Source organism: Oncorhynchus keta, chromosome 2 (genome assembly GCF_023373465.1).
Source record: "Oncorhynchus keta strain PuntledgeMale-10-30-2019 chromosome 2, Oket_V2, whole genome shotgun sequence".
Taxonomy (NCBI): domain Eukaryota; kingdom Metazoa; phylum Chordata; class Actinopteri; order Salmoniformes; family Salmonidae; genus Oncorhynchus; species Oncorhynchus keta.
Window position 1 is genome coordinate 15,001,077 of NC_068422.1, and position 26,123 is coordinate 15,027,199.

The 26,123-nt window shown below is 42.6% G+C and overlaps 1 protein-coding gene across 5 annotated transcripts; it reads left to right on the forward strand.

The window, feature by feature from the left end:
* The first annotated feature begins 7,753 nt into the window (after positions 1-7,753).
* On the forward strand, positions 7,754-26,123 carry LOC118397106 (eukaryotic elongation factor 2 kinase-like). Of its 5 annotated transcripts, none has more exons than XM_035791592.2 (18): positions 7,754-8,897; positions 9,189-9,472; positions 10,051-10,125; positions 11,470-11,570; positions 16,258-16,318; positions 16,497-16,534; positions 17,180-17,351; positions 19,987-20,136; positions 20,388-20,520; positions 20,644-20,771; positions 21,026-21,242; positions 21,559-21,629; positions 21,730-21,834; positions 23,146-23,280; positions 23,361-23,549; positions 23,656-23,780; positions 23,989-24,167; positions 24,292-26,123. In XM_035791592.2, exons 2-18 carry the CDS (start codon positions 9,224-9,226, stop codon positions 24,405-24,407), a joined length of 2,244 nt encoding a protein of 747 aa, XP_035647485.1. In that variant the 5' UTR covers positions 7,754-8,897; positions 9,189-9,223; the 3' UTR covers positions 24,408-26,123. The 5 variants fall into 5 exon arrangements, with proteins under 5 accessions (XP_035647485.1, XP_035647477.1, XP_035647491.1 ...); XM_035791584.2 differs by having other exon boundaries at positions 7,754-8,846; XM_035791598.2 differs by having other exon boundaries at positions 7,754-8,833.

Below are 26,123 nucleotides of genomic sequence, written 5' to 3' on the forward strand. Positions count from 1 at the left end.
CAAATTAGTTGAACTATTAGGCAGAATGATGGAGATAATAGGGCTACTCCTGGAATAAGTGGACCTACTGTAGGAAATTTTGTTTATGTTGGTCCAGACACGGATACGAGACCTGCTCAGAAATCTTGCTCTCACAAATGTGTCGTTTCAAAGGATACCTTGATAGTTAATCAGATTGACTTCATTGCCTTCATTGGAAAAGTGATCAACATGACAACGTTGTGGAAGGAAGAACTGCCAAGTTGAAGATCATTGTGGAAGCAGCAACAGAGTTTTTAGGAGTAACAGATGTTACTGTTGCCATGATTGTTGATTTGTTGACTCCTAATAATACTAATGATGGAATGTCTCAGTATGATGATAGTTAGTTATGGTTTTTGTCATCCTTCAGTGGAATGCCAGATGCCTTATTGCTAACGGTCAGGAGTTTAAGGCTAAGACCATATCTTGATTTTATTATTTCTGGTTATTGTTCAAATCAGATCTGATAGATCAATTAGACAAGGTGGTGGTTGTGCCACGTTCATAAGAGGTCTTGTATAGTGTCACGCCCTGACCATAGAGAGCCATTGTCTCTCTATGGTGAAGTAGGTCAGGGCGTGACTAGGGGGTATTCTAGTTTATTATTTCTATGTGGGGTTCTAGGTTATTATTTCTATGTTGGTGATTTGTATGATTCCCAATTAGAGGCAGCTGGTAATCATTGTCTCTAATTGGGTATCATATATAAGTAGCTGTTTTCCCTCCTGTGTTTGTGGGATATTGTTTATGTGTAGTTGCATGTTAGCACTCCATCGGTGTCACGGTTCGTTTGTTCTTTTGTTGTGTGGTTCACTTACTTTAAAACTTCTTGGCGCACCCATCCCGTTAGCGGGATCATTTTCATCAACATCTGCTGAATTTTCATGAAATCACAAGTGCAATATAGCAAAACACAGCTTAGCTTGTTGTTAATCCACCTGGTGTGTCAGATTTCAAAAAAGCTTTACAGCAAAAGCTATCCAAGCGTTTATGTTAGGACATCTCGCTCAGCAGACAAAACATTACAAACAGCTAGCAGCAAAGTAGATTGGTCACAAAAGTCAGAAAAGCAATAAAATCAATTGCTTAACTTTGATTATTTTTGAATGTTTGCACTCACGAAACTCCCAGTTACACAATAAATGTTCCTTTTGTTTGATAAAGATTATTTTTATATCCAAAAACCTCCATTTGGTTGGTGCGTTTTGTTCAGAAATCCACAGGCCACAGGCAGGTCATGACGGGCAGGCGAAAATTCCAAATAGTATCCGTAAAGTTCGTAGAAACATGTCAAACCTTTTTTATAAACAATCCTCAGGTTGTTTTTCCAATAAATAATAAATAATATTTAAGCTTTTTCAATAGGAGAGAGAAAGAAAATGTCTGCTCAAAGTTGTTGCGCATGCAAAACTCTGCTGGCACCCAGCCATCCACTGACGTGATGTGATCCTTCTCGTTCATTTTTCAGAATAAAAGCCTGAAACTATGTCTAAAGACTGCTCACACCATGTGGAAGCCATGGGGAAAGGAATCTCATTGATATCCCTTTAAATGGAGGGAAGGCATGCATTGGAACAGGGAGATTCGTTTCTCTTAGGCACTTCCTTGTTGGATTTTCCTCAGGTTTTCGCCTGCAATATCAGTTCTGTTATACTCACAGACAATATTTTGACAGTTTTGGAGACTTTAGTGTTTTATATTCTAATCTGACAAATCAATGCATATTCTAGATTCTGGGCCTGAGAAATAGGCAGTTTCATTTGGGTACGTTTTTCATCCAAACATCAAAATACTGCCCCCTACACTCAACAGGTTAAATAAAAAAATATGTGGAACCCTTATCACGCTGCACGTTGGTCCGAGTATGCTTACAACGATCGTGGCAGAATATCCCACCAGTCAAGAACCAAGCAGCAGGCAACGATGGGGAAAATGCGCTAGTTTTTGTATTGTCTAGGGGTTTTTGTATGTCTAGGGTTTTTGTAGGTCTAGGTGATTTGTATGTCTATGGTGGCTTGATATGGTTCCCAATCAGAGGCAGCTGTTTATCGTTGTCTCTGATTGGGGATCATATTTAGGTAGCCATTTCCCTTTGGGATCTTGTCTATGTGTAGTTGCCTGTCAGCACTCGTTTGTATAGCGTCACATTTTGTTATTTTGTTATTTTGTTCAGTGTTCATTCTTTTAATAAATAAGAATGTACGCATACCACGCTGTGCCTTGGTCCGATCTTTATGACGAACGTGACATTATTTGTTTTTGTCTTTGCTTAGTTTCACTTTCTATTAAATAATGTGGAACTCAACATCTGTTGTATATAAACATAATATGACATTTGTAATGTCTTTATTCTTTTGGAACTTCTGAGTGTAATGTTTACTGTACATTTTTATTGTTTATTTCACTTTGTATATTATCTAATTCACTTGCTTTGGCAATGTTAACATATGTTTCTCATGCCAATAAAGCCCCTTGAATTGAATTGATACTCTCCCCCTGCAAGCCCTTTCAAGAAGTCCAGTCTTCTGGCTCAACATTGGAACTCCTTGTAACGGCAGGTCTGCTGTGAATGTCCTGTCCCCAAACAGTGAATACAGGGCTTTGACGTCTCTCCCCTCCAGTCTGACATCCACTGTTTATCCCTGTCGGATCCGGGTCGGTTCCCCTCCCATTTTGTGGTCAACTGATCGGTTCTCAACTGAGTCAGTGTCTGCTGGAATTTATAGATACTCTGAGCTGTGCACTCGAAGTTGTTGACAATGTCCAAGATTTTTGCCCATGTTAAATTCTCCCCATAAGCCGCGCTTAACATCTTGCCACGCAGCTCCATACTGGCAACTCCATAAACTAGCTGGTCCCTCAGCTGTTCCCAAATCTTTCAGCAGCGCAAACATCTTTGAACCCACGACTTAAAGAAACACGCTCTTCTGCGATCGTCAGCTATCTCGTATGTGCTGAAGCTCTTGTTAGCCTCCTGGAAACACATCCTCTTCTTCTATGAGGTTTAACGGCAGTTGGCATACAATTTGTTGCATTACCCCGACCTACTAGACTGGAGTACAACTCCTTATACATTGCTTGAAAAACGAACTAAATAAATACCCTACCATCTAACACTACACTCACTAATTTCAAAATGATATCAAATAAAATTAACACCACCCTACTCCACTAATTAAATGTATTTATTCCTACCTCATGCCATCATCCTGAAAGGATGGGGCATCACCACTTAATACACCCTGTAACTCTTCTGATGTCAAGTCTCGCACAAACATATATACCTCTCTGGAGCTGTCACCACAACCTCCATTTTCTGAGACTTCTGATCCATCCCTGCAGTACAATTGATATCCATTGTTAAAAATCCAATCATACTAAAACTTATATCACTTTTTGGTCTATTCCTCTGTTCTGGTATGTCTACTACTCTCACCACACCTCCCCCTTAACCCATCTTCATCTGCTTTCTTCACTGCCTCAGCATATGACAACTTCTGCACTACTCTAACCCTAGAAACCTTAACCTGGCTCTCTCGCACAGGACATTTCTGATCCCAGCTCCATGGGCACCACTACAATTAACACATTCCACTACTTTCCCCAATACTACACATTACTTTGTCTCATGCCATTCTGTACATTTCTCACACCTTGGACCCTCCCTCCTACACACTGCTGCCACATACCCATAAGCTTGACACCTGTAACATCGTAATGTATTCCGCACATACGCTCATACAGGATAACTTATATATCCTAATATTACTTTGTCGGGCAAAGACTCAACTTCAAAACTCAAAAGAACAGACAACGACTCTTCTGTTTCCCCACTCTCGAAACCCTGTCTGCATCGCATCAAACGACGAGCATCACATACACTGGGAATCTTTCCCCTCAGCTGGTCAACTTTTATATTTACCGCTACCCCAGTTATCACTCCTTTCATTGGTGCCCTTTTCTTGAGAACGAAACAATTCACTTTTCTTGCCCCCCCATTCATTTTACTCCAAGCCATTCTCCCTCTGCCCAACAGAAACAAAAACAATTACCAGAACACCACCGCTGTCACCGAGTCCACATGACCCAACTCTTTTTTTACTCATCGTGAAACCACAAAAGGATCAGCCAAAAGGCAAGAGTACACTTTTTCCATAAACTTCACTCCTACTGTCACTGACTCTTCTTTTCCTGATTCTAGGTGCTTACCTCAGTCTCCGATAACTTCACTGCACCTACCACCTCCGATACTTCACCCTCATTCACTTCCATTTCTCCTCCTGTCTTCAGCTCACTCTGCTCACACTTTCTACCATTCTTCTTTGACAAACCATCTCCCTTTTCCCCACCATTTTTATCCAACTCAAGTTCAACCTCTTCTTCCCTCTCTCTCTCTTAGACCTCTTCTCCCTATCTTTTTCCTCCATTCCTCCTCCGTTTTCCAAGTATACATCTCCTTATGATAATACTGCTGCCCCACTCCTGACACCCATCTAGTTATTGCTTTCTCTAGGGACTCCATTTCCACCTCCAGGAAACACAAACAGGTTTTACTACTGAAAAGTGCCATAGCGCTCATTAGCCCACGCGCCATTTCTTCCCAGCTGAGCAGCTAATTTACTAACATTAGTACTAGCTAACTTTCTAGCTCATTCACTCTGTTGGTCATCAGTAGTCTGAGGATTTTGCCTCAGAATTCCGTTTTCACGCTTTCAAACCACTTGAGACTCCAAATAAGTGTCATGATGTTTGAAAAATTGCGCAAAACTTTACACAGGTCTTATTTTCACAATTTGGACATTAATTTGCTTTCCAAAGCTAATAAACATGTGGAAATGTGAGCAGCATTGTGTATTCCTAGTTTAATTAGTTAGGGAGTGTAAACAACGTACAAACTTTTTTTGCATTCAAATTTCAATAGCTCCTTGATCATGTGACCTACTGGACTCAAACAAATTACAGGTGTCCACTGACTACCCTTCTATATTGCACACTCTTTAGTTTCTCCATTTTCATCTCACACGTTTTTACATGAATTTGTCAAACTTTCTCATTTCAATAGCTCCTTGGTCATATGACCGACTGGACTCAAACAAGGTTCCAAATGTACACTTAGTGGGCCTACACATTGCACACCCTTTAGTTTGTCCATTTTCATCTCACATGTTTTTACATACATTTTTAGAACATTCTAATTTCAATAGCTCCTTGGTCATGTGACCTACTGGAGGTTCAGAATGTCCACTGACTACCCTTCTATATTGCACACCCTTTAGTTTGTCAATTTTTCATCTCATGCGGTTTTACATGCATTTTAAATCATTTTTAGTTTCAATAGTTCCCGGATCATGTGACCTATAACCCTCAAACTACTTTCAGAATATCTGCTGACTAGCCTTATATATTGCACACCCTTTTGTTAGTCCATTTTAGTCCATTTTAGGAGTAATGGTTAAAGTGCTATTGAAATTTGAAAAAAAAAATATTTGTCACTATGTTGACGGTCCCTAACTGCTGTTGGTGGACATAAGGAAATCTACAGGTGAATATCAGTCGAATATCCAACCTGAATCTATCTTTACCTCGGTAGATGGTGGGTTCTTTTACTGAAGACTCTGAAGCATACTTATAACAAACGGAACAGAAATATTTAATGTTCTCCTTAACACATTACAGTCGACTACTCTCTACAGTATCTTCAGCCCAACTCTCCCATACATCATTGAACTTTTACGGCCCTTGCATCTCATAATCCAATCACTTCAATGCAAGAATGGAAACCCCATTGTCATTTGATAATTCAAATAACTCAACCCCTGCATACAAATCCCATTGGCTATTTGCAACCACTTTAAACTCATTAACACAATACATTTCTCAATACATCACAAAGTCCACTCGAATTCCAGTTTTGGTTGTGGGTCAAGAAATGGCCGTAACTGATAAAGAAAAATATTGTTGGCGAAGACATTTGCTAGGGTACATAGTGGGGTTACCTTGGATGAAGTATATAAGCAACATATATGTGAGATTTTAAATGCTCATGTTAATGTGTATAAGAAAATGGATAGTGTTGACTCTTCATTGGATGCTGATTTTACCATACATGAGTTGTGTTCAGTCTTAATAGGCTGTGGATATACAGCCCCAGGTCATGATCAGTTGTGCTATGTAATGTTTAAGCATCTACCTGATGAGGTCATACATGTTCTCCTGGGATTATTTTAAAAGATTTGGAGTGAGGGGGTTATACCTTCTGATTGTAAACGTGCAGTAATATTATATTTTATAAAGCCTGGTAAGGACTCTTCATTTGCTGAGAGTTATAGACCAATAGCACTGACCTCTAACTTTTGTAAACTGATAGAAAAGATGACAGTAAATAGATTGTTGTATTTCCTGGAACAAGTTTATTAAGTCAATGTCAAAGTGGATTCCGTAAATGTAGATCTACTTTAGATGCATTAGTAAAGATGAGCATTGCAGTTGAAAAACTTTGGTCATAAAAGAAGTAATGGCTACTGTATTTTTTGACAGGTCAACATTCACAAGGCAGCAGGGCCAGATGGATTACCAGGACATGTATTCCGAGCATGCGCTGACCAACTGGCAAGTGTCTTCACTGACATTTTCAACCTCTCCCTGACTGTCTGTAATACCAACATGTGTCAAGCAGACCACCATAGTCCCTGTGCCCAAGAACACTAAGGTAACCTGCCTAAATTACTACAGACCTGTATCACTCACATCTGTAGCCATGAAGTGCTTTGAAAGTCTGGTCATGGCTCACATCAACACCATTATCCCAGAAACCTTAGACCCACCTAATTTGCATACCGCCCCAACAGATCCATAGATGATGCAATCTCTATTGCACTCAACACTGCCCTTTCCCACCAGGACAAAAGGAACACCTATGTGAGAATGTTGTTCATTGACTACAGATCAGCGTTCAACACCACAGTGCCCTCAAAGCTCCTCACTAAGCTAAGGACCCTGGGACTAAACACCTCCCTCTGCAACTGGATCCTAGACCTCCTGATGGGCCGCCCCCAGGTGGTAAGTGTTGGTAACAACACATCTGCCACGCTGATCGTCAACATGGGGGCCCATCAGGAGTGAGTGCTCAGTCTCCTCCTGTACTCCCTGTTCACTCATGACTGCATGGCCAAACACGACTCCAACACCATCAAGTTTGCCGATGACACAACTGTGGTAGGCCTGATCACCAACAACGATGAGACAGCCTATAGGGAGGAGGTCAGAGATCTGGCCATGTGGTGCAAGGACAACAACTTCTCCCTCAACGTGATCAATCCAGCAACCTTTCAGTTACTAGCCCAAAGCTCTAACCATTAGGCTACCTGCAGCCCCTAAATTATACATTGTACATTTAACTTGTCATTACAACTGTTTGGCAAGCATGTGAATGGTTTGTGTCTGGAGTGTGTGGTCGATGAAACGGTGGAGCATATATATATGTTGTTATATTGTTGTAAGTATGTTGAAGAGAGGGAAGGATTGAAGTGTAGGGTCATTGAGGTTGGAAGGAATTTGGGGGATGGGGGAGGGTCTATCAGAAGTTAGTAGGGCTTTTTCATATTCTCAGAAGTACTGAGTTAAATCGGAGGATTTAAAAATGTTGTAAACTGTGATTGACTATACACTCCAGCACAGTAGGTGGCGGCATGCACCTTTAAAGTTGGTTTGTGGACAGCCATTATATCATAGAAGAAGAAAAAGAAAAAAGGAGAAAAAAGCGTTAATAGTACTCTTTGTCCATAGTTAGTATAAACTTCCTCCAGTCAGAATTAATCTAAACATAACTCAAGAAATCTGTCATTCATTTTGACGTTTTTGCCTAGGATATCTTAGTCCCGCAATTTTACATCAACATTAAAATATCTGCTTTAAACGAGGCTTGCTCGTTGAACGACAACAAATACTTTACAGAAGAATCCCTACTCTTGAGCAATCAGCGACAAAAGGGGCGTAGACTTCGGCTCCGAATTTCGCCTTGCCTCTAGGAAAAATCCCGTGTGCCCGAACTGCCGAAAAACACCTCACAGATTTTCTAAACGAACAAAAACTTCACAAAATGTCGTCATGATATTTGCACGAAATCTTCCGAACTGTTTTGAATGGGAAGCATGCGGACGCTGAAGCATCTGTGGTTGCAACCCAGTCTAAATTGGGTTGTTGGTTAGGTTAGGGACGTCCCAAAGGGCCCGACTAGCACTAACCATCATCTGTCGCACTGCTAACGTTAGCTGCTTGAGAGTGACTTTCAACCGTTTGCTAGATGTTGGATATGAACTTTCACCACGTGGCATCGTCTGTATTTTTCATGGAAATGTGACAAACTCTACTAATTTCATTTTAGTGTTTGTGACCACTCGCAGTGGCCATACATATACTTATGTACATTATTTTTTGGCTCGCTGCCTAAAGGGGTGCGGCTGTCCGAAACTGTAAACAATACGTGTACGCCGCCAACCTGGACGGGTGAACCAGGGAACATACAAAACTACAGAGAATAGGGACTCGCCCTGGACCCTCTGGCCACCTCGGAGAGTCAGAATCCACCACAGTTCAGCAGCGGCCCTCTGACTTGGAATAACAGCTAGCGTTGCAAATACCGCCAGACAGAGGAAGTTGTTGGAGGATTATCAAGGCACGCATATTTTAATCGAGTAGTCTCTGTACACCCTTGATCGCCGCAGTACTGTCTTTGTCTACACTCATGTACTGTAAATGCACTGCAGCAAATGTTTTTTTATAAGCCCTCAACTCTTTACGAAACATTGAAAAGGTGTGATTGATGGGTGAGCCCTGAGCCTTTCTCTCTACTGTTCAGCTGCAGTTTTTGTTCAATGGTAATACGTGTAGTAATAATTATTACTTTATAAAATAGTTGTACTAGTTGGATGTCTAAACAAGTGTTCCTGTATGCAATGTAAGACTAACCCAAATACTGCCATCCACATGTGACAGTTTGTTGCATTTGTGATGATTGAATAGGCCACAATTAAACCCAGTTAGTTAGATTGTCCTTGCATCAATATTTGTATTTTGTGTTTTATTGAACCTTTATTTAACTAGGCAATACAGCCATCTGTGTGTACATGCATATTCACATCTTTGTGTTTCTGTTGCAATTTCCCCAGCCCAGTACTCATCACACACACCCCTACAAGCCACCATGGAGGATGACCTGATGTTTAGTATGGAGGAGGTGGGCAGTGCTCAGCATAACCCAAGGAAACAGAGAACCCCAGGTCAACATGCTCCATCCCTTAGCGAAGCTAATGATAGCGGTGAGGACGACTACTACATCTGTTCCATCACAGACGACCCTGTCAGCCAGGCCAAAGACATCTGTGGCTATCTGAAGAACCTGGTCCACAGCAATCAGCTGTCCAACTCTCCCCACAACTCCTTCATGTACAAGGTGAGCAGCAGTAGTGTAGGTGCAATATTACCAGGGTTCAGAAGATTCTTTATAAGTACCAGCTGACTGACAACATGTTGCCATGTACTGTATTGCTCTAATGTCAGTATGCAAAATGCTGAGCTCTTGCTCACACTGCTAGAGAGGAGAAAGCCATTTGTGTGATTGCATTGCTGTGGCTGACAGCAGGTCAGCTCCCTCTCGTCTCTACTCTCAGAACAGGAAGTACCCAGAGAGCAGCTCTCACCTCACATGATGATGTCATATGTAAACAACCCTTTCACAACATGGGTCGCAACTCTTGGCCTTTTGATCCAGTAGGCCAGCCTGTAGAGTGGGGAATAATAAATAGCCCTCCCTCAGAGTTCGGCAGACTGTTTGAGATGTAGAATTTATGGGTTGCCATGTTGGAAGCAAGTTCCAAAACACATTCTACTGGCAATAACATGATAATATTTCCCTTTTCATGGAAAGTTCAACACCAACATAGTCAACCAATCTCATATCTTTTGCTTTGCTCCTCACATATGGTTAAGTTGCTAATATGAAGCAGTTAATTTCTCTGCCTCTCCACATAGAATGAAACAGAAACAGAGAAGGAAACTCCACAACAACGGTCAGTCGAGATTGGGGCGTTATCTGACAATGGACGGGTACGTTACTCACCACGTTGTTTCATTCCCCCCTCCTTTTGCATCAGTGACTGCCTCCTTTTTCCTCACCTTCCCGTCATTAATTCAGTCTTTAAATAATTTCTTCCTTCATTCCATTGTATTTGCACGACCTGTTTTATCTAACCATTAGTTCCTTAGTTGTAATTTTATCTTCCCTAACCCGTGCAGGAGTCCTCAGGAATATATCAACAGTTAGGCTAATGCAAATCTAATAAGCACATGACGATAATGGGTGAAACAGGGTATTGTTTCTTATTCTAAATGTAATTTTCAGCTCTACTGCGGTGCAAACTGTATCAGAAAAGCAACAGGCAGACAGGCTGTTTATACTGTACCATAGCTTACCACTACTGTGTCTTATATCTGGTGATGCAGTTTTGTGAGGAGGTAGTGTCTGAGCACAAGGCTACAACCACAGATGTACTATATATGATATCAATGAGGGTACAACCACAGCTATGCTGTATATAGTATCATTGGGGACGTGTGAAGGGACACTCAAACTGCAGGTGACCAGGGACTGACGTGCAATGCCCAGTGTGTGTTTCTCACCAACCAGACGTGGCTTTCTGCCTGTTAAAAACATGACCTTCGTCTATCAATGTAAATAGTTCAGGCTAAATATACACTAGGCTAGATGGATGTCAGTTGCCACCTACTGCTTATTAGGTGCTGGCTGCACTGTGGTTGCACTCAGCTCCAGCTTCTAAAACCTAATGTGTGTGTATATCTGGGGTGGGGGGTTGGATTAAAAGCAGAAGACAAATTTCCATCTCTTAGAGTAACGTTATATCTTATCTAAATTACCGGGACCTCCATGCAAAAAATCTGCATGTAGACACATTGCCGATACGATTGGATTACCTGGTCAGTTGAAGGTGAAATTATTTGCTGGAAAGTGGAAGCTAGGTGCTGGCAATTTCTTAGCTAAGCTATCTAGCAAAGTGATTGCTTTGTGGTTTGATAGCTAGCTAACTAGCCTAAATGTTAATGAACTTATCTTTGTAATTTACCACCACACCGTAAAGCAACACACGAGTTGAAAACACGTGATACACAGAAAGGACTGCAGCCTTGTGCGACATCCTCAACGCAGCGGTGCGGACTGCTCCATTGACAATGAATGACTTGCGTCAAACTCTTTGCGTTCGGAGGGAACTGGTGGACATGACAGGCTGACTACACCGCTCGTGACACGTGCGCGAGTGTTGCAAAATTAATTTAGAAATCTATATTATTCAATTATTGTAGCTTCCCTTAGCATAAGCTGTGATACAATGTGATAGTTATCTAAAAGATGAGTCTTGTTTCCTATTGTTCCAGGCAGCGTGGAATAGAGCCTTAGAGAAGGCCAAGGCCATGCCTGATCTCTGGGCTGAGTTTCACCTGGAGGAAGTCAAGACAGAGCCATGCATACGATACAGGTACAGATTTGTGTGTGTCAGTAGTTGACAAATACACATCATCCCCACACCCCTGCCCTTTCTGTAGGTACAGTACATTATATAAACATCACTGCATTTCCTATGGCCTTTACAAGTTTTTCTTGGCCTGTGCACAAATTTCCCTTGTGGCAGATATCTGGGCTGTCTGCCTGCCCATGCCAAAACACTTAGTCTGAAGCCAAAAGGGATGTAACCACATCCACATGCACAGCATTTGAGAGAAATAAGCTTTTTTGTATATTTGGAACTTTTCTGGAATTTTTTATTTCAGCTCATGAACATTACTATTTAGTTTAGCCAGGTCTACGGAAGCATGATATGAAGAAAATGTAGCCTATTTCAGAAGAACAGAATAGCATATTCTGAGTCGCCCTGATCTGGCTGGCTGTGAGCTACACTAGTTCATTTAGCAGACAGGATTTGCTCATCATTCCTGTTACATTATTTTAAAGTTAGAAAAATAAAATTGAACATGGCTCAATAAAATAGATAGGATATTTTTCCCCAAATTATTTCTGAGGGATTGTACACTTGTGGCTATTCTGTATTGAGCGGTTAACAAGGTGATCTATTGGGACCTATTGAATGACCTGCAGAGAGCTGCGACCAAAGTAACAAGGTCTACCATCAGTAACACACTACGTCGCCAGGGACTCAAATCATGCAGTGCCAGACGTGTCCCCCTACTTAAGCCAGTACATGTCCAGGCCCGTCTGAAGTTTGCTAGAGAGCATTTGGATGATCCAGAAGAAGATTGGGAGAATGTCATATGGTCAGATGAAACCAAAATATAACTTTTTGGTAAAAACTCAACTCGTCGTGTTTGGAGGACAAAGAATGCTGAGTTGCATCCAAAGAACACCATACCTACTGTGAAGCATGGGGGTGGAAACATCATGCTTTGGGGCTGTTTTTCTGCAAAGGGACCAGGACGACTGATCCGTGTAAAGGAAAGAATGAATGGGGCCATGTATCGTGAGATTTTGAGTGAAAACCTACTTACATCAAGGGCATTGAAGATGAAACGTGGTTGGGTCTTTCAGCATGACAATGATCCCAAACACACCGCCCGGGCAACGAAGGAGTAGCTTCGTAAGAAGCATTTCAAGGTCCTGGAGTGGCCTAGCCAGTCTCTTGATCTCAACCCCATAGAAAATCTTTGGAGGGAGTTGAAAGTCCGTGTTGCCCAGCAACAGCCCCAAAACATCACTGCTCTAGAGGAGATCTGCATGGAGGAATGGGCCAAAATACCAGCAACAGTGTGTGAAAACCTTGTGAAGACTTACAGAAAACTTTTGACCTCTGTCATTGCCAACAAAGGGTATATAACAAAGTATTGAGAAACTTTTGTTATTGACCAAATACTTATTTTACACCATAATTTGCAAATAAATTAATTAAAAATCCTACAATATGATTTTCTGTATTTTTATTCGCATTTTGTCTGTGTTAGTTGAAGTGTACCTATGACAAATTACAGGCCTCTCTCATCTTTTTAAGTGGGAGAACTTGCACAATTGGTGGCTGACTAAATACCTTTTTGCCCCACTGTATGTGTGAAAATAGTTTTGATTTAGAATAGACCAGGGTCAGGGGGGAAAAGATATGTCATCCGTATGCACTTGAATAGCGAATGAAGGGACTATTTTCCCGTGGTTAATTTTCATGCCAAGCAGGTTGGCAACTCCTGTTGTAAATGTGCTTAATATTAGGGAAGTTGAGAAATAAATATAGTAGGCCTAGCCTATAGAAAGCTGATGGGATCCTCCTCATTTTTAGAGGCTATCAAAACACTTATTTCAATTCATATTTAATTTATTTCACCTTTATTTAACCAGGTAGGCCAGTTGAGAACAAGTTCTCATTTACAACTGCAGCCTGGCCAAGATAAAGCAAAGCAGTGCGACAAAAACAACAACACAGAGTTACACATGGAATAAACAAACGTACAATCAATAACAATAGGGGAAAAATCTATATACCATGTGCGCAAATGAGGTAAGGCAATAAATAGGCCGTAGTGGCAAAGTAATTAAATCAAATGTATTTATAAAGCCCTTCTTACATCAGCTGATATCTCAAAGTGCTGTACAGAAACCCAGCCTAAAACCCCAAACGGCAAGCAATGCAGATGTAGAAGCACGGTGGCTAGGAAAAACTCCCTGGAAAGGCCAGAACCTAGGATGAAACCTAGAGGAACCAGGCTATGAGGGGTGGCCAGTCTTCTTCTGTCTGTGCTGGGTGGAGATTATAACAGAACATGGCCAAGATGTTCAAATGTTCATAGATGACCAGCAGGATCAAATAATAATAATCACAGTAGTTGTCGAGGGTGCAACAGGTCAGCACCTCAAGACTAAATGTCAGTTGGCTTTTCATAGCCGATCATTGAGAGGATCTCTACCGCTCCTGCTGTCTCTAGAGAGTTGAAAACAGCAGGTCTGGGACAGGTAGCACGTCCGGTGAACAGGTCAGAGTTCCATAGCCACAGGCAGAACAGTTGAAACTGGAGCAGCAGCACGGCCAGGTGGACTGGGGACAGCAAGGAGTCATCAGGCCAGGTAGTCCTGAGGCATGGTCCTAGACCTCAGGTCCTCCGAAAGAAAGAATTAGAGAGAGCATACTTAAATTCACACAGGACACCGGATAAGACAGGAGAAATACTCCAGATATAACAGACTGACCTTAGCCCCCCGAACATAAACGACTGCAGCATAAATACTGGAGGCTGAGACAGTAGGGGTTGGGAGACATTGTGGCTCCGTCCGACGATACCCCCGGACAGGGTCAAAAGGGCAGGATATAACTCCACCCACTTTGGCAAAGCACAGCCCCCACACCACTAGAGTGATATCTTCAACCACCAACGTATCATCCTAAGACAAGGCTGAGTATAGCCCACAAAGATCTCCTCCACGGCATAAACCAGGGGGGTGCGCCAACCCAGACAGGAAGATCGCGTCAGTGACTCAACCCACTCAAGTGATGCACCCCTCCTAGAGACGGCATGGAAGAGAACCAGTGACTCAGCCCATGTAATAGGGTTACAGGCAGAGAATCCCAGTGGAGAGAATTACAATTTAGCAATTAAACACTGGAGTGGTAGATGTGCAGAAGATGAATGTGCAAATAGAGATACTGGGGTGAAAAGGAGCAAAACATAAATAAATAAAAATATGGGGATGGGGTAGTTGGATGGGCTATTTACAGATGGGCAATGTACAGATACAGTGATCTGTGAGCTGCTCTGACAGCTGATGCTTAAAGTTAGTGAGGGAGATATGTCTCCAGCTTCTGTGATTTTTGCAATTCGTTCCAGTCATTGCCAGCAGAGAACTGGAAGGAAAGGCGGCCAAAGGAGGAATAGGCTTTGGGGGTGACCAGTGAAATATACCTGCTGGAGCGCGTGCTACGGGTTGGTGCTGCTACGGTGACCAGTGAACTGAGATAAGGCAGAGCTTTACCTAGCAAAGACTTATAGATGACCTGGAGCCAGTGGGTTTGGCGACAAATATGAAGCGAGGGCCAGCCAACGAAAGCATACAGGTCGCAGTGGTGGGTAGTATATGGGGCTTTGGTGACGAAACTGATGACACGGTGATAGACTGCATCCAATTTGCTGAGTAGAGTGTTGGAGGCTAGTTTGTAAATGACATCGCTGAAGTCATTGTGCCAAAGGTGATCCTATTCTGCTCAAACTCCAGGGCTCTCATGAAGTGTTTGATTTGGTAGACGGATTAGAGGGACAGTAGGACACTGAGTACCAGGCCATGAGAAAGTTTGGTATGCTACTAATGACCATCAGAGCACAGTTTTGGAGAAGCCTAGTTACCGTGACTCAACGGTCATGTGGAATTTGGTTGCGGTCATGACTCGTGGCTGCCGGACAACTCTCGTCGTAACCTCACTCTACCTAAGCCTCTCTGGTCTCTTAGCCAATGGCATGGTGCCATCTTCTTGTCCCATGCCCCCAGTAGCAGTGGCTGACTCCTGACTGGAATAATAACCCTGGTACACAGAATTCTAGGCAGAGACATATGCTTGGCAGGACAGAATGTGGAAATATTTTGCCTCTGGGTCTGCTATGTGTCTTATCGGTGTGTATGGCTGACCCAGTCTCAGACAAGCCAAGCATTCATAATCTGTACATACAGTGTGTTTTGAAATTCTCCCCCTAGGATCGGATCCAGTCTAGAGAAGGAACCCTACAAACTGTTAATGGTCCCAATGGTGAGAATTGATTGTGACATGTAACGTCAAGTTCACATGGGTGATAAATGCATTCCCACATGGTCTTTGGGTCTGGGCTCTGACATTGAACATCACCAAACCAAGGGAATATCTCACAACCCCTTTTAATCCTGGGGGACGTGACATCATAGATTAGACTATTTTCAGGTTATGGATTAGACTATTTGGACTATTTGAGGATAAGCAGAGCAGGTCCTGGTTAGAACAAATTCAAGTACTCTGTTTGTCAGTTTCTGTTTTCAGTCCCCTTGTTCTAACCCCGACCCCTTCAGTATATGGAGCATTGTGGCCAAAGTTACATTTTCTACTTTCTAGTCATCACCATATTGCTAAAATAAGCCCAGAATTCTGGCCCATATAGAACTGAATAATAATGTTTGATCAATGGATGTTTATTTGCTTGATCTCTCCACAGGTACAAGGCTATCACAGCAGAGTGGTCTCAAGACACAGTGCACATCAAGATGTCTGGCCAGGTATGCCTCCACTCCTAAATCAGCAGTAATCCATGTTATTATTCATCAGAACATTGTTGGACTTGTGGATATGTATGTGGAATGTAGTAACAAAGTTTACATGAATGTGAAGGTCTTCCAAAGCTTGGTGAGTTGAGTTTCTCAGCAATTATTGATTTGTCTTTTTGGTTTCTCACAGCCTTTTGGACGCGGTGCCATGAGGGAATGCTTCAGAACGTAAGTGTCACACACTTTCTCTTTAATAATGTTCTCCATATGGCCTGGTCTCTTATTGGCCGTTTGTTCCTGCTAGTTTCAGAGCCGCGTCTTTCCTCTTCATGCAGTGTAAACAAAATGACAAGACGGTACGAGCTGCTCAGGTCCCCAATCCACATTCCACAAATATCTATCTGACCCATTTAGTCCAGTTTAGAGCCCTAGATAGATCCCTAGACAGAAACAAACATTCCATGACTACAACATTCTAATTCACATTCTCAATTCTCAAACTTTTCATGACAACATGGCACCCAGTGGAGTTCTCTATCTCAAAGTTTGTGACCTTATTATGATGCGATCTCTTTCTGTGGGAACAGTGTAGCGGAGGCAATGAGGCAAACCATCCTGTCTATATCAGACCACTGGCAGTCCAACAAATAAACCCTCACCCACTAACAAGCTCACACACAGGTTCTCACCATAGAAAACATCTTTATGGTTTATCAGCAAAAATACACAATTCCCAAGAGATACGCCACTCAAACCCTTAGGAGTATTTCACCTTAGTTGGGTTTACTCATTTAAATGTTCCTGTCATTTTAATACAGTGCCATTCTTCTAATCTTTGTCATTTTTCCATATTTCCTTTCCATCTTTCTGCAGGAAGAAGCTGTCTAACTTCTCCCACAGTAGTAACTGGAAGAGTGCGTGTAACTATGTGACGAAGCGCTACATGGAGCCTGTGGACAGGGATGTGTACTTTGAGGATGTCAGGCTGCAGATGGAGGCCAAACTCTGGGGAGAAGAGTACAACCGCCACAGGCCACCCAAACAGGTATGGATGGAACATTTAATTAACCAATGAGTCATCCAGTTGATTTGGTCAATTGATTGATTGATTAGATCAGCCTTTCTTAAAGTATGGGTGGGTCGCGGACCTGTTCATGGTGGGTCTTAACGTGTTAGAGTAAAAGTATGATTTCATTAATTACTGGAATTTATTTGGCCAAGTGTAAATGGACTCTATTCATTGCGCTATCTGCTTAGCAGCCGTGTCAGCTTGGCAGCTGCGTGAGTGGGGGAGCGATGCTCGTGTGCTTCGCATTTTACCAGATCTTTTTTCTGCAGTTTTCTTGAAGATCACTCTGCGACCCACACGACGCAGCGCTGTTGTTCAGCAACAGATGATACGCTGTCAGACAATGACTTGCCATTCTCACTCGCCTTCACTCACCAATGTCATCAAATTACTTCTGTCATCAAATGGCGTCACGTTTGCCACAAGTTCTGGCAGCTCAATTGTCATGAAATGCAAATACAGCGATGAGTTTCTCTCTCTTGGTTTAATACAAACTTTGAGAAACAACGAGGGTCCACAATGTGTTTGGTGCAGGGAAGTGCTTAGTAATGATTCACTCAAAATTAACAAATTAAAACAACACATTCTGACCAAACATCCACAGCAGAACAGGGCAGAATGCTTCAGGAAACAGTGCTTCGACAGTGAGTAAGTCAACTAGCAAGGCATTGTTGTCATTTTATAACAGCAGAAATAAGGGAATATTATCTCTCAATGTAGATGTGAGTTTCTCTTTCAAACAATTCCCTTGTACACAGCTATTAACGTTAGTTCGATTGCTAATATTAGCCAAAGCAAGCAAGCTAGCTAGCTACTGATAGTGCAACACTAAGTTACAGTACATATGAAGATAAAATGATCAGGCCTACTGTACATCTTACTGATTGTTGAAAACAAATCTAGGTTGGAACTGTTGCTGTTAAAATACAAGTAATACGTTTTATTCTGAACTGGAATAAACTGATTGAAGCAAGATGCTTTTTGAGGCAAACCCACACATAGTTCTGGGTTGTTCATCTTCAGCAGGAAGCATGACCTCAGGTTTACATTTTCAAGCATTTATATTCTGGGCTCAGGTTTAAAAACTGAGCCCAGAATATAAATGCTTGTTGAAAGCTTCAACCAGCCACACACCTCATTTTTTCTGGTCTACATCTGTGTGATGTGCTCAATCAGTGTATTCCAATTCAGAATGCAAATTATTTATTGTATTTTAACAACCGTTCCAACCTAGATTTTTTTTTTCAACAATAGTTTCTACAGTGAGATGCAGTGCCTTAGACAGCTGCGCCACTTGGGAGCCGGGATAAAAATAAATCCTCATCAATCTATACACAATACCCCATAATGACAAAGCAAAAACAGGTTTTTAGAAATGTTTGCAAATTTTATTTAACAAAAATGGAAATACATTAGTTACGTAAGTAGTCACTCTTTTCTATGAGACGCGAAATTGAGCTCAGGTGCATCCTGTTTCCATTGATCATCCTTAGGATGTTTCTACAACTTGATTGCAGTCCACCTGTGGTAAATTCAATTGATTGATCCAGAGGTGAAAGAAACCACACCTATTTAGGTTTAGGTGCTGGCTAGCGGAGTAGAAGAGAGAGCTGCACACTAGGAGCACAGATGCAATAATTTAATGTAATAACCTAATATCCAACGTTTCGACAGACAAACTCCTAAGAGTGTGTGGCTCTCCTTTAAATTAAATTGATTGGACATGATTTGGAAAGGCACACACCTGTCCATATAAGGTCCTACAGTGCATGTCAGAGCAAAATCCAAGCCATGAGGTCAAAGGAATTGTCTGTAAATCCCGAGACATGATTGTGTCGAGGCACAGATCTGGAGAAGGGTAGCAAAACATTTTTTGCAGCAAGGTCCCCAAGAACACATTGACCTCCTTCATTCTTAAATGGAAGAAGCTTGGAACCACCAAGACTCTTCCTAGAGCTGGCTGCCCGGCCAAACTGACCAAGCGGGGTTAGAAGGGCTTTGGTCAACCTGACAGAGCTTGAGAAGATCTGCAAAGAAGAATGGGAGAAACTCTCCAAATACAGGTGTGCCAAGCTTGTAGCGTCATACCCAAGAAGACTCAAGGCTGTAATCACTGCCAAAGGTGCTCCAACAAAGTACTGCATAAAGGTTCTGAATGTTTGTTCATTTTTGACATTTCTAAAAACCTATTAGTGTTTTGTCATTATGGGGTATTGTGTGTAGATTGATGAGGGGGGAAAAACAATTGAATCCATTTTAGAATAAGGCTGTAACGTAACAATGTGGAAAAAGTCTAGGTGTCTGAATACTTTACAAATGCACTATAAGAGTGATTTTAATGAGGTAAAATAAACATGAATAGCTATTTATATTATTATATTTCATTGTTATTTGTCTATATTGCATTTGTTTGAGGCATAAGGGCAATGAAGCGTACCGATATTTATGTATAGTTGAAGGTGTCAAAAGAGAGTCCCAGGAAAACACAGAATTTCTCATTTGGGTCCCAGGCTGAAAAAGTTTAAGAACCCCTGGATCAGATGATTGATTGTGGATTTTCCACGATTTTCTAACAATGAAACTAACCATTCTCACTCTCTCCCCCTCCCAGGTGGACATCATGCAGATGTGTGTGATTGAGATGATGCAGCGTCCAGGTAAACCTCTGTACCACCTGGAACACTACATCGAGGGGAAGTACACAAAATACAACTCCAACTCCGGCTTCGTCAAGGATGACAACATCAGGCTCACTCCACAGGTACTTCTTCGTCAAGGACGACAACATCAGGCTGTTACTGCTGTAAAATGTGTTGGCCAACTTCATGGATTACTCCTGAGCTGCAGAACCCAACAATGCATCTTCATCTTTGTTATCAATTGAAAATGCTAGCTTTGAAATGGTAAAACTTTTCTTTGTTCTGTGTGTGAACTTCCAACCTATCAAAATGCCTGTAAACCACCATATTTTCGTTGTTTGCTGGTAACTAGTGATTTTCTGTCTGCCTGCAGGCATTTAGTCACTTCTCATTTGAGCGTTCAGCCCACCAGCTGATTGTGGTGGACATCCAGGGGGTCGGGGACCTCTACACGGACCCCCAGATCCACACAGAGAAGGGCAAAGGCTTTGGAAATGGAAACCTGGGTACGGCTTTCTCTCACACAGTCACACTGTTAGCAACACAAAGGTAGACTGACATTTTCAGTTGTGACCCACCTAGCGAAAGACTTTCAATTAGATTGCAACATACTTGTATGTGTATTACAGGTGTGCGGGGCATGGCGCTGTTCTTCCACTCCCACCTGTGTAATAAGATCTGTAAGAGTATGGGCCTCACACCCTTTGACCTCTCCACTGCAGAGAAAAGCCAGCTGGACTGCACCAACAGACTGCTGGTGAGACCATAGAAATATATTGAAGTAGAATCAAAGTGTGTGAGACCGATGACACATAGCATCACATATCATCCTAGTTGTAGCCACAGGCATCGTATTACCACAGAAATTATATTAGCACATCACAGACAGGATACAACCTCGGAAATTATTTGAACACAGGCCCGAGACGTCATGTAACTTTTATGCAGCTATTTAGAATTGTCTTTTAGTCCTCATATTTAACAATATTTTCAACCCTCCCCTCCAATCAGAGGTCGGCCCAGACGGTACTGAGGGGTAGTGAGGAACAGTGTGGTTCAGCTCGTGTTCGTACCATCTCAGTGGGCCGTGCGCCCCCACTTCTCTCCCGTCTGTCAGAGACTGGGGACAACACTATAAGTGACTCCATCCCCTGCTCGCCCCTCGCCTTCCCTGGCTCCCCCCTAGGACAGCACTTCTCTATGGGCTCCATGGGAAAGTCTCCTCTGGGTAGGAACAGGGCTTAGAGGTTATAGTACACCCAAATAACACTTATCTAATTTTATGTTAATCTAGAAGGTTATCTGTGGACCTGTGATGTCAGTGACCCAACATCTGGGTTTGTTTTATTAGCTGCAGCCCAGCATTAGCATGACATTCCAAATAGCATGCCTAAAGCCCCATTAAAAACAAACTAAACAGTGTTGTTATTTGATACCCTAGACTAGAGGTTGAATGAACAAGGGCTCAGTTTGAGATATAGTTGAACTCTTTAAAAAAAAAATCTGCCATTCTTCTAATCTAACATCTGGTTTCCCACCCTCAGATTGGTCTTTTGTAAATGAGATGGATGAACGGGAGAAACACAACAACCGCAGCCACAGCCCAGAACACAAGGTCAGTGAAGGCTTTGTGGAAATGGCTCTTACTATCCTGATCACAAGAATGACATTAGTTGTGGTTGACATAAACTGAGGCCTGTGCTTGTTTTCTGTAGGACTCAGAGAATGGAGGAGACAGTGGGTGTCCAAGTGAGAGGAGGAGTGAAGGGGACCCCAACAATGGGGGACATTACTCTTCTCTACACCAACACTCAGTCTTGGTGAGCTTGTCAGTCATAAAAACTTTATGGAAACAGTCAACTACAGTCAACTCTTTAGTCTTGTATTGTTTCGAGCTGACACCAAAGTTATTGTTCATGTTTGCTCACCATTTACATTTGAGTAATTGAGCAGACGCTCTTATCCAGAGCGACTTACCGTAGTGAGTGCATACATTTTCATACTGGTCCCCCGTGGGAATCGAACCAATAACCCTGGTATTGGAAGTGCCATGCTCTACCAACTGAGCCACACTGGACCACCATGACATGGATTCTCTGACGCCCCAACATCAAAAGCTGTTAACCTATTACTCTGTATAGCCATGTGAGTGTGAATCTGACCTTCTCTTTAGCTCCGTTTATGTCACCATGTAGGCCCGCCCCACCTCTATAGCAGTCTGAGTCGGATGGGTAAACAAAATAAATGACCATTATCAAAGCCACCTTCGCTATAATCAAATAACCCCTTGCTCATCTTTGTCGCCCCCTATCCTTTGCTCACTAGTGTAGTGTTCCTGCTGTCTAATCTAAATCAAATCAAATCAAATGTTATTTGTCACATACACATGGTTAGCAGATGTTAATGCGAGTGTAGCGAAATGCTTGTGCTTCTAGTTCCGACAATGCAGTGATAACCAACAAGTAATCTAACTAACAATTCCAAAACTACTGTCTTATACACAGTGTAAGGGGATAAGGAATATGTACATAAGGATATATGAATGAGTGATGGTACATGCTGTCTAATCTATGGCTCCATTCCATGGGATAACTGACAGCGAAATGGGTTTTTGCTGCTGTGTCTGTCTCCTTGCTAGAGAAAGGTTCCTAGCAGATCCTCCCTTAACCCAAACCTAAATTATCTTGCTGTAAACGTCTCCAACAGCCAACAGCCCTGTCCTCTGCATGAAGGGGACTAACCCAGGCCTTTGCAGGGTGGAGCACTGACGTTGCACTGTGTCAGTTGATGATTTGACACATGCTTGTTTTCTAAGGATGTATGCTTAGTAGGGGCAAAGGTTTTATTGCACCCAAGAAAAGGAATTCAAACTCAGCAGCCTGTGTTTTGGTCTTATTCTATGTGTGTCCTTGTTTGGCCTCTCCATGTCAACATGTTCACCTGCCCCCTCCCTGATCAAATCACCTAACCAATCAATAGGTCTGTAACTGCCTGTTCCATCTCACACTGCATACCTGTGGTATGATTAGCATTAATGTTAAATCAGATATGTACAAGTTGAGGCTTGAGTACTATGAACATGCATACATATACAGTGCTTCATTGACCTTTTCTATGCTCTGTCTGTCTAGCTGACAGATGAGAAATGGAGTGTCTACCACACTTCTCGTTCTCACGTCCACCGGCCATCCTGTGTTGCTGTGGAGGTGGAGAGACTCGACTCCATGATCCTGGAGAGGAAGACTGGGAAGTCCATCCTGGGCAAAGTGAGTGGCTGGAACACACACACACATGCACGTACACACACTAAAAACACACAATAAATCTCCTTTTGCCTCTTCCCCAGGTCCACCTGGCGATGGCGAATTACCACGAGGGTGGTCGGTTCTGTGAAAAGGAGGAGCAGTGGGACCAGGACTCAGCCATGTACCACCTGGAGACGGCAGCCATGTGTGGGGAACTAGAGGCTATCATTGCCCTGGGACAGTGTTACCTACAGCTGCCACACCATATACTGTCAGAGATTGAGCTAGAGGTATCTCTTTCTCTCTCTCTCTCTACCTCTCTCTCTAATTCACAATGTGTCTTTTGACTCCTTCTCTGTTGTAATTCCATGCTGTATGTTGTTTTCTTGTGATCAGGACAACTCAGGGAGCCGTATGAAGGGTTTCAAGTTCCTGCTGCAGGCTGCTGAGGCAGGAGACAGACCCTGTATGATCCTGGTGGCCAGGGCCTTCGACACCGGCATCATCCTCTCACCAGACAGGTCAGAGACTGGGGGGGACATATCAGATATCAACTAATGATGGGACCATCTATGATGAGAAGCCATCAACTCAGAACAATACAGATTACACAAATACAACTAACAGAGAGCAGTCCCCAAGACACAGACTATATCAGGACTGTGAAATGGATGTTAAATGAAAAGAGCTTCTTCATAACAAACCTATAAAAACCTCTGTGGTTCTCAGGTCCCAGGACTGGAAGGAAGCGGTGAGCTGGTACAACTGTGCCCTGAACATGACGGACTACGACGAGGGGGGCGAGTTTGACGGCATGCAGGACGAGCCTCTCTACCTGCTGCTGGCCAGAGAGGCTGAGATGTACCAGGAGGGGGGCCATGGCCTGGACCGAGACCCACAGAGAGCAGGTAAGTAAGCAGAGAGAAACACAGCTGAACTTAAACTAGAACTAAACCCTAACTTGAGCCCTCGGTGTGATAACCTCTGTTGTACTTACAGTGAGTAACCACAGACTCTCTTTCTCTGGCCCAGGTGATCTGTTCACACAGGCAGCAGATGCAGCCATGGAAGCAATGAAAGGCCGACTGGCCAACCAGTACTATATGAAAGCAGAGGAGGCCTGGGGCATGATGGAGGAAGAGGAGTAGGAGACAGAGGGGACGTCACTCTGCAAGGCCAAAGGAATCGGCTAATGTAGTGATGGATACTTCTCCCTAATATTTTAAAGTTTACAGACACTTTTACTGTGATTTCCTAAATGCAGTGTGAGTGTATGATCTGTGTGTGACCATTTATGCAGCTGTCCTCTGGCCTAACTGTTGGTGATAACCGAAGGAATTGTCTTTATTTTACACTTTCTGTTTGGAACTGGTCTTTGTCTTTTCATCTATTTTCCCCTTTTCTATTCCTGTCCCCATTGCCCTTTTGGATATACAGTGTATTCAGACCTCTTGACTTTTTCCACATTTTGTTACGTTACAGCCTTATTCTAAAATTTATTATTTTATTTGTTTCTTCTCATTAATCTACACACAACCCCATAATAACAAAGCATTAACAGGTTTTTAGATTTTTTTTGCAAATGTATATATTAAAAAAAAATATGGAATTATCACATTAACATAAGTAGTGAGGACTTTGTTGAAGCACCTGAGCCTTCTTGGGTATGACACTACAAGCTTGGCACACCTGTATTTGGGGAGTTTCTCCCATTCTTCTCTGCAGATCCTCAAGCTCTGTCAGGTTGGATGGAGAGCATCATGTGTGCTTAGGGTCGTTGTCCTGGTGGAAGGTGAACCTTGGCTCCTGTCTGAGATCCTGAGCGCTCTAGAACAGGTTTTCATCAAAGATCACTCTGTACTTCGCTCCGTTCATCTTTCCCTCTGCTGACTGATCTCCCAGTCCCTTCCTCTGAAAAACATCCCCACAGCATGATGCTGCCACCACCATGCTTCACCATAGGGATGGTGCCAGGTTTCCTCCAGATGTGATGTTTGGCATTCAGGCCAAAGTTCAATCTTGGTTTCATCAGAGCAGAGAATCTTGTTTCTCATGGTCAGAGTCTTGAGGTGCCTTTTGGCAAACTCCAAGCTGGCTGTCATGTGCCTTTAACTGAGGAGTGGCTTCCGTCTGCCCATTCTACCATAAAGGCCCGATTGGTGGAGTGCTGTAGAGATGGTCTCCACAGAGGAACGCTAGAGCTCTGTCCATCAGGGTCTTGGTCACCTACATGACCAAGATACCCTTCCCCAGATCTGTGCCTCGACACAATCCTGTCCCGGAGCTCTAAGGACAATTCCTTCGACCTCATGGCTTGCTCTGACATGTACTGTCAACTGTGGGACCTTATGTAGACAGGGATGTGCCTTTCCAAATCATGTCAAATCAATTGAATTTACCACAGGTGGACTCCAATCAAGTTGTAGAAACATCAAGGATGATCAATGTAAACAGGATGCACCTGAGCGCAATTCTGAGTCTCATAGCAAAGGGTCTGAATACTTATGTAAATAAGTTTAAACCTTTTTTCACTTTGTCATTATGGGGTATTGTGTGGAGATTTTAGAATAAAGTTGTAACAAATGTGTTAAAAGTCAAGGGGTCTGAGTACTTTCTGAATGCACTGTATGAATGTGGTTGCAATTTAGAAGCAAATTACTAAACTGAAAAGAAGTTTGATTTCGTAAAATGAACATTTAGCTTTTGTTGACTTTGTTGGTTTTGCCTATCACTTCTGTATGTTAGTAATAGACTTATCGAGTGCACTTGTTGCATTGTTTGCATGCTTGTGTATAAATTAATGCATGGAAGTAGCTATATGTAAATGTCTCTTTGGAATAAATAAATGTCTATTGCATTGTAAA

Excerpts from the sequence above, each read along its gene's own strand:
- LOC118397106 (XM_035791584.2), top strand. Across the intron at positions 21,243-21,558 it reads CATGGGAAAGTCTCCTCTGG|ATTGGTCTTTTGTAAATGAG; the intron begins GTAGGAACAGGG and ends TCCCACCCTCAG. Across the intron at positions 23,281-23,360 it reads GGAAGTCCATCCTGGGCAAA|GTCCACCTGGCGATGGCGAA; the intron begins GTGAGTGGCTGG and ends CCTCTTCCCCAG.